The sequence below is a fragment of the Orcinus orca genome, chromosome 6, assembly GCF_937001465.1.
Source record: "Orcinus orca chromosome 6, mOrcOrc1.1, whole genome shotgun sequence".
Lineage (NCBI taxonomy): Eukaryota > Metazoa > Chordata > Mammalia > Artiodactyla > Delphinidae > Orcinus > Orcinus orca.
In genome coordinates, this window is record NC_064564.1 from 110,582,208 (window position 1) to 110,590,941 (window position 8,734).

General features: G+C 43.7%; 1 protein-coding gene across 2 annotated transcripts in view; it reads right to left on the bottom strand.

The window, feature by feature from the left end:
* PPP6C (protein phosphatase 6 catalytic subunit) overlaps positions 1–8,024 on the bottom strand; it is a 29,659-nt gene extending 21,635 nt beyond the window's left edge. The window contains exon 1 of one of the 2 annotated variants that reach the window (XM_049710711.1): positions 7,849–8,024. In XM_049710711.1, the coding sequence (XP_049566668.1) occupies positions 7,849–7,923 (75 nt within the window). In that variant the 5' untranslated portion in view covers positions 7,924–8,024. The remainder of the gene's footprint in view (positions 1–7,848) is intronic. The other variant, XM_004269229.3, reaches the window with a different exon arrangement.
* Positions 8,025–8,734: the final 710 nt, after the last annotated feature.

Genomic DNA, 8,734 nt, shown 5'->3' on the forward strand with positions numbered 1-8,734 from the left:
CTCTATATACTTTTTAGAACAAAGTGAGTTATCATTTAACATTCTGAAACTAATCACAGCACAGATTCGTGAGGGACTCTATAGTTCCCATTTTGAATGCTGCAGAATTTGCACCCACATATGACTGGCTCTCCTGGCCCATAATGCCTCCTGAACTGCAAGTCACTTATGGTGACTGGCCCAAACCCCCCAGGGCTGATCTGAAAGTAACAGGAGACCATTAGCTAAAGAACATCACTGTGAAACCCTACCAAAAGCCAGTGAGTGCCTAGCGAACCATGTAAACTACTAAAGCAACATGTTCAACCCGAGGCCAGGCACGCTAACTTGAGTAAAGTTAACAGCTGCCTCCTATAACTGCCACTTCTGCAGTCCCAACAGAGGACTTAGAGCACTAAGCCTCTAAGCCAAAGCCACTGCCTCTCATCACTCCAGTTCAGCAGCAGCTTACAAATTCATGTCAAGAACACATAAAAATAAGAAGTCTATGAAATCTCAGCACAAACTCTACATATGTCAGCCAACTACACACACACTGGCCTCTCAGAGCCCAGTCTTGCCATGGGAGAGGCTCCTCCAAAGCCCTTCACAGCTTTTTTTTGCAGCTTGATTTGTAGGAAGCATGGTTTGTTTCTCTTTCTGCCCCAAAGCAGTCACTGAGGCAAGATTCTCAATCTTATCCCAAATTTAGGGCAAACTACACCCATTTCTCCCCACGGTGCCTAATTAATTCCTAATCTTTGAAAAAGTAGAGGTTCATGGACCCATTCTTAGGAGACCCTATTTCCCTTCTCTACGTTTTCCTCAAGATACTTGTTTACAGATCCACTCTATTCTCTGCTCCTGTCTCCCTGTTCTCTCTTGCCCCTCAAATACACTGGGTTTTGAATTTCTGTAATTCTTCGTTTAGCTGATCTTGTTATTGGAAACATACTATTTCCTTTATTTACTTTTACATACTGGTATTTACAAAATCTCTTCTTAAGAAATAAAAATCTATCTAAGATTATATTCTACACAGCCTTTGAATAGAGTCTCTACTATAACACAAATCACTGGGAATGAAGAGTGGGAGCGGGAATCCAAGATGACAATGATATTCACACGCTAACAATCCAGAAGGAAATATCTGTACCTTCAGTAAAAACCAGGGTTTCTGAGCCCTGGCACTACCGACAACTCTCTGTTGTGGGGGCTGCTGTCCTGTGCACTGTATGATGTTCAGCAACATCTGGCCTTTACACCCCCTAGATAACTGTGAAAATCTACAAGTGTCTCCAGACATCGCCAAATATCCGCTCGGGGGCAAAATCACCCCCAGCTGAGAACCACTGGTCTAGACCTTTCTCCTGAGTTTAACACTGTTAGAACAGTGTCTGGAGCACATTTGGTAATCAATTAATATTTGTTACCCAACAGATCTGTTTATCCAACAGTTTTCTGAACGTTTCTGCCTCAGTGTCTTGGCTTGGCAGCATCTCAAATTCAGTCTGGCCCAAACCAAACTCCCTTGTATGCCTTAATCTAGTTATTAGTATTTACTAAGTAATCCATGCCAGAAACTAAGAGATTACACTAAACTCTTCTCTCTCTCTCTCAAACCTAGACATAATCTGTCAACAGGTCCTATTATACCATCTTCATTTCCTTTTAAACACCACAACCACTTGTTACTGGCTTACTTCAAAAGCTTTCATGTCACCTGGTCTATTGCTCCTATGACATTTTTGTCCCATTCCAATCCAAGGTCCATAATGCTGCTAGAAAATTCCTAAAACCTGTCACTGCCCCCCTTAAAAACCTCTCAAGGACACTCCTCTATGATAGTGTTTCCCAAACTCCATTCAGATATCACCTTTATGATTTTGTCATATTCCTACTACATACAACAGTGTATCTCTCTAATAGTTTCCTTTGAATCTACTTTTCAGTTAGCCATATTTTTTAAAATATCACCAAGCATGATTTATTTGTTTTTCCCTAAAATATACAAACATTTCAGTGTTTATACATGAACCATCTCAAAGATAAAAATTCAAGTTTATCAGCCTCATCTTCCATGATTTGGTCTCTGCCTGTCTTCTCTGCACCACCTCAAGCCATACCAAACTACTTCAAGTTGACCAGCCATCTTCTTTTAGATTAAGCTATACCATTGCACATGGTATTTCTTTAATTTATTTATTTATTTTTTTTTTTGCGTTACGCGGGCCTCTCACTGTTGTGGCCTCTCCTGTTGCGGAGCATAGGCTCCGGACGCACAGGCTCAGCGGCCATGGCCCACGGGCCCAGCAGCTCCGTGGCATGTGGGATCTTCCTGGACCGGGGCACGAACCCGTGTCCCCTGCATCGGCAGGCGGACCCTCAACCACTGCGCCACCAGGGAAGCCCCACATGGTATTTCTTCTGCTTCATGTTCTTTCCTTCCTGTCTTGTCTACCTGAAAAAACTCTGCTCATCCTCTCATCGTTCCTCCTTTGTGAAACCATCTGTGGCTCCAGAGTTAGATGCTGCTTCTTCTATGTTCTCCGATATGCTGGACAGCTCTCTATTTTAGCACCTACCAAACTACGCAATGATCATTTGTTTACCTCTCTATCTCCCCTACTATATTGAGAGCCCCTCAAAGACAGAGAGAAGTGCCAAATTCTATCTCTAGCATCCACAGGGAATAGTACTTGACACAGGAGACAGTTAAAGAAATGTCTGTTGTAAAGCAGTACGGTTTGATTCAACACACCTTAACTGAGTGTCTGTCACATACAAGGCAGTGTTCTAAGACTGTGGAGAATACAAAAATAAACAAGATATGATCCTGGCCCTTCAAGAAGCTTGCAGTCTAATGGTGGAGACAGGTATATTTACTATCATACAAGACAGAACAATACAAGTGGTAGTAAAATGAAACAAAAAGTGCTAAGGGGCAAAGGTTAGTATAGAACAGAAAGAATGGAAAATATTTTGGCCTTGCCAAACATCTTGCGGGATCTTAGTTCCGGACCAGATATCGAACATGGGCCATGGCAGCAAAAGCACCAAGTCCTAACCACTGGACCACCAGGGAATTCCAGAATGGAAATTTTAAATAGCAAATAAATTCAGGTACATACTCTGCTGACTCACTGTGGCAAAAATCACTTAAACCTTATCAAGTCCTGATATTTGCTCTGCCTATCACAGTGATAGAGTGGACATGAAGGTACTCTGAAAACTGTAAGTAGCTGTGTAAATTCTAACCATTACTAATAATTCTGACTATGGAATCCAGGAGCCCTGTATGGAGAAAGTGACCTCTGAGTTAGAGCTAAAAAGGGCATGGAGGGGAATTCCCTGGTGGTCCAGTGGTTAGGACTCTGCACTTTCACTGCTGTGGGCCCGGGGTTCGATCCCTGGTAGGGGAACTAAGATTCCACAAGTCATTTGGCGTGGCCAATAAATAAATAAATAAATAAATAAATAAATAAAATTAAAAGGGGCATGAAGGGTATTGTATAGAGGAAACGTAAGTGGTAGATATGGACGTGAACCCTGGAGCCAGACTGCCTAGGTCTGAATGCAGCTCCTTCACTTACCTACTAGCTATATGCCTTTGAAAAGTTACTTAATCTGCCTGTGCTTGAGATACCTGTCTGTAATATGGGGCAAATGTTAGTACCCAACTCACACAGTATTAAATGATTTAATATTTGTGCTATATAAGTATTAAGTAGGTAAAAGAAAGAGACTAAGCAGAAGCAAAGAAGCAGGGAAGTACAAGGCACACCGTCAGAAGAAAGCACTCTAATGTACGCAGAATGGAAGGTAAAAAGAAAGGTGATTAAGTGGAAGACATACTTAGAAAAGTATGCTATTTGCCATCCTAAAAGGCTATTAACTGTATCAGAAAGAGCTCTGCACAAAGAGGCTTTCCAACTTAATTCATTGATTAGCTGGACATCCTCAGGCAGACCATAAACTCTACAAAGCTCAGTTCCCCCTCAGTAAAGTGAGAAGAATACAGAACTAGGCAAACTCTGATTCTCTCTCAGCTCTGAAATTCTAGAAAAGGGTCTAGGGAGTCATTAGAAGTGTGCACTGCCCCATAGGAAACCTACTACCACATGTAGCTATTGAGCACCTGAAATGTGGCTGAGCCAAACTGGGATGTATTGTAAATGTAAAACATATACCACATTTTGTAGACTTAATACAAAAAAAAAGACAAGGTATTATGTTAGTAATTTTATATTAATTGCATGTTGAAATTGGGTTAAATAAAATATTACTAAGATTGATTTCACCTGGTTTTTTTTGGTTTTTTTTGCGGTACGGGGGCCTCTCACTGTTGTGGCCTCTCCCGTTGTGGAGCACAGGCTCCGGCACCTGTTTCTTTTTACTTTAAAAAATTTAACAATTTGAGGCTCACATTTCTGAGCATTTTCTATTGGACAGCACTGCTACAGACTATTTTCAGAAGATCCAAGAGACTGTGATTCTGTAGCCAAAAAGACAAAATGCCAAGCATTATCAGAAAGGGTCTCAGAAAGATTATCAATGAAAACACTGAAAAAACTATTCTAGCCCTATAGAAAGCCACAGTCTGTCCCTAACTGCTGTACTGTGTTCATTTTTCCTTGAAATACCTAAAGAAAGATAATACACAAAACCAAACAACTCAGGTAAACAGAATGATCAGTAAGACAGGCAATAAGGTGAGTGACAAGACTAACAGGCTTCAAATCCAGAAGGCTCAAGACTACCATATATGAGAATCTATAAAATCAGATAGAGGCTGAATAAGGAGGTACAAAAGGCTCTTCACCAAGTCTTAGAAAAAAGCAAGGGAGAATTCTCTGAAGCTTTATGGAGGCATTTCAAACAGAGGTACAATTTTGCAGAGCAGTGGCCTTATACGAAAAACAGAGATGGCTCAGACTAAACATAAAAGTGAGTTCCAAAAAAGATTACAGCAACTATCAATCCATAGAAGTGGTTACTTCTCCCTGTGTTGCATATCTGAGGTAGACAGGTAGACAGGTAGACAGGTAGCATATCTGAGGGGTTCTCCCAACCCCTACCATGGAAACTGTCTTCAGTTCTTCAGTAAAAAACAAAACAAAACTGAACACCAACTCAGTGTGCAACTTCTTTACTTACATGGGACCTTTAAGAACTGTCCAAGAGATCAGACAATCTCCAAGTTATAAACCTCTCCCATGACAAAATACTTAAGTGTAAGTATTCAGTAAACCTGTCTTTCATCATTCATTCTTACATTTGGTCAGATATGGAATCTGTGGCTTCTAAGATCCTCTCTAAAATTTTTTTAGTGGATGAGAATCACACGAACTCTTTTTAAAGAAATGTTATGCTTTGGTCCACTCACCTTCATATATCACCCTTATTCCTTCAAAACAGTTATGTACATTTGACCCAGGACTAGTGATTTGACCATTTCCAATTTAGATATAGAGAAATCATGATTAGATCTACAACATCCTATGCATTTATTATTTTATTTAGTATCTCCAACTTCCAATTTAAAACACAGGTAAATTTCGGCCTATTTTTCTACCAGAACAAATCTTTTCCATAATGATCATTAAGTGGCCCCAATGATTTTTCTTCCTTTGATAGAATATTTCATTTTGGCTTTAAAGCCTCAGAAAAAGTGCGCCTGGAATACTTTCTTGGCCTGCCTAATTTTAGTTTGCACTTCATGCCAAGAGAGAGAAACAGAATTAAATTTCTTTAAATACACCAGAGATGCAGCACAAGAAAATTAATCTGATAAAAACATTTCCAGGGCTTCCCTGGTGGCGCAGTGGTTGAGAGTCCGCCTGCCGATGCAGGGGACACGGGTTCGTGCCCCGGTCCGGGAAGATCCCACATGCCGCGGAGCGGCTGCGCCCGTGAGCCATGGCCGCTGAGCCTGCGCGTCCGGAGCCTGTGCTCAGCAACGTGAGAGGCCACAACAGTGAGAGCCCCGCGTACCGAAAAAAAAAAAAACAAAAAAAAAACATTTCCAAGACAAAGAAGAAAAGCCTCCACTTATATAGAAAAATTCAGAATTTTTTTTTTCTAGTGGTTGGTCCGGGGGGTGCGGGGGAAATTTACTAGGAAACAGATACACACTAAGTACAGTCCAATTGTGTTGCAAAGGGAAATGAAATGGTTTAATAACTATATTCTCTTAAGTTAGGAAGGAAATCTAATGTTTATCAAATTAAGAGGTCTAAAGAAAATCCAACTGATTTGTCTTTCAAATCATTTCAATATCCAATATCGAGATACATTTCATAATAAGCAATATTTTACTCATTATAAACACAAAGCTTAAAACTGCCTTACATATCCTAAAGAACAGAAAATTCCACATCAATTCACTGACATGCAAAAACCAACTTCAGTTTTCCAATGAACTGGGTCACAATGTCGCGTTTTTTTAAGGAAAAATCCCTGTTTCCTAAAAAGCCATATAGCAGAAAGAAGCTACAAAACTATCGTCACAAGAGCATGAAAGCTACACTTCTACTAATACTGGCTTTGTCCCCATTTTAATTAAATTATCCTGTTAAAAAGGGGAAAATGGACAAGAATGACTCCCCTATCAAACAGCACATATAATTAACATACAAGTTAGTTACATTCACAACAGCTCCTGTGGTCTTAAACATTTTGCGCACTGTTGACTGATGTTAAATATCAACTCCCTGTACCAAGAGATGGCAAAAGAAAAAACCAGTAATATCTTCCTTAAGAGAAAAAAACGAACAAAAATAAATTACTTTAAACCCACAGCTTAAAGTATAAAAAGAACTCAAAATTATCAACAGTTTACCCACTTACCACACAGCAAATCAAAGTTAATTGAACAAGAACAGGCACTACCACCAACCTCTAAACACTGCTAGTCACCTAAGCACTGGTTTTAACAAACGCATAGAAACACTTGTCAAAAAAGCAGTATCCTAAAGACTTACATTCCTTTATTCTTACATTCATTTCTTTACCCAAACATAGGTTTACTGTTGCTAGGACTCTGCAGTACAAAGAACGACTCATTTCCTTTGGATAACCAAAACAATGAAATCTTGAGCTAAGAAGAGATTGGGGCAGGGGGTGGGGGGGAGCGGGGACAACTTAAAGGACAGAAACGTATTGGTGTTTGAGAGCCTGTTACTTCATCCACTTAAAACAGCTCAAAGACGTGCTCGAAAACGGGTTCATATTGGAATGAGCAGAAGAAAACCAACATTCCTAAAAAGCAACTGGGAGAAGTGCTCGAACAGGACGACTTGACGTTCTCTCACCCTACCAGGCCGCTCGAGCCCCCGCCTGCCCCTTCCCATCCCCATCCCCATCCCCATTCCTCAGGCACCTAAACCCACTGGGGCCGCGTTCCGGGAGCAAGCTGCATCCCCTGTCAGACGCCGGCCTCCCGGCGCTCCTGTCACCACCTCCGGGGGGATGACCGCTGCCACTGCCCACTGCCCGCGGGGGCTCGCCTCAGACTCCGAGACCCAGGGTCGGGGTAAGGGGAGAGGAGTCTTGTAAGCAAAGCCTTCACGGCTCGAGCTCCGGGGCAGCCCCAAGGCCAGGACGGGCAACCCTGGCGCAGAGGCCGCGACATCCCTTGGGATCCCCGCCGAGGGAATCGGGATGGCATTCGGGGGACTCGGGCTGCCCCCGCTCCCCGCGTGACGCCAAGTCGGAACGAGTCGCCTCGCACCGCGTTAGGCCCTCCACCGTGACGGGACAGGATACTGCCGGGGGTCCCGCGGAGAGAGGAAGGGCGGGCCGGCGGGAGCCCCGCTGCCGGAAGGGGGGGAGCCCCGAAAGCAGCGCTCCCGCCCCGGCCAGTCTCACCTTCAGGTCGTTCTCCGGCAGGTATTTGCACAGCCGCGCTATCTCCACATACTTGTCCAAGTCCAGGGGCGCCATTTTAGAGATAACAAGCCCCGACGGCAGCAGCGGCGTCCGCGGCTGTGCTAGCGGCGGCAGCGGCGGAGGCCGAAGCCGGAACCCTCCCTACGTCACGTCCGGCCCGTGAGACGCGTCTACGCAGCGGCGTAAAGCTTGACCCGATTTTCCCCGCTGCTTCGGCACGCCCCACGCTCTCTCCCGCGGAACACAAGCTGCAGGCCCCCGGAGCTCCCTGGGTCCAGGGAGCTGAAACTGCTGAGACCCGTAGTTGTTTACCGTGGGGTGTGCTGGGATTTGTAGTTTTCTGTAGTGGCCAGCTACTCTTCTTTTCCTCCCCGTCCCTTCCTCTAGACTTTCACCTCTGCGGACCCAGCGAGGCTTTTCCGATGCAAAATGGCAAAGTAGGTGACACTAGCCATTCCCTGGTTTCTCACTCCGACCCTTGTAAGCATTCTCTCACCAGAATATCTTCACTTAAAAATTGGGTAAGCCTGGGGACTTCCCTGGCGGTCCAGTGGTTAAGACTATGCGCTTCCACTGCAGGGGGCACGGGTTCCTCCCTGGTCAGGGAACTAAGATCCCGCATGCTGCACGGTAGGGCCAAAAAAAAAAGTTGAGTAGGCCTGGCCGTATAGTAACCTGTTTGCACCTTTCCAAGGCCTTAATAGAAACCTTGCCTAAACCCTTGGCAGAGATGTCAGGCTACCAACTTTCCAGCCTGGAAAGAAAGGAAACAAATATTAAAGCTCTTCTTAGGCCAGGCACTATACAAATGCTGTTTTTCTGTCTAATCCTTATAACGATTGATAGCAAAGGAAGGCTCAGAGAG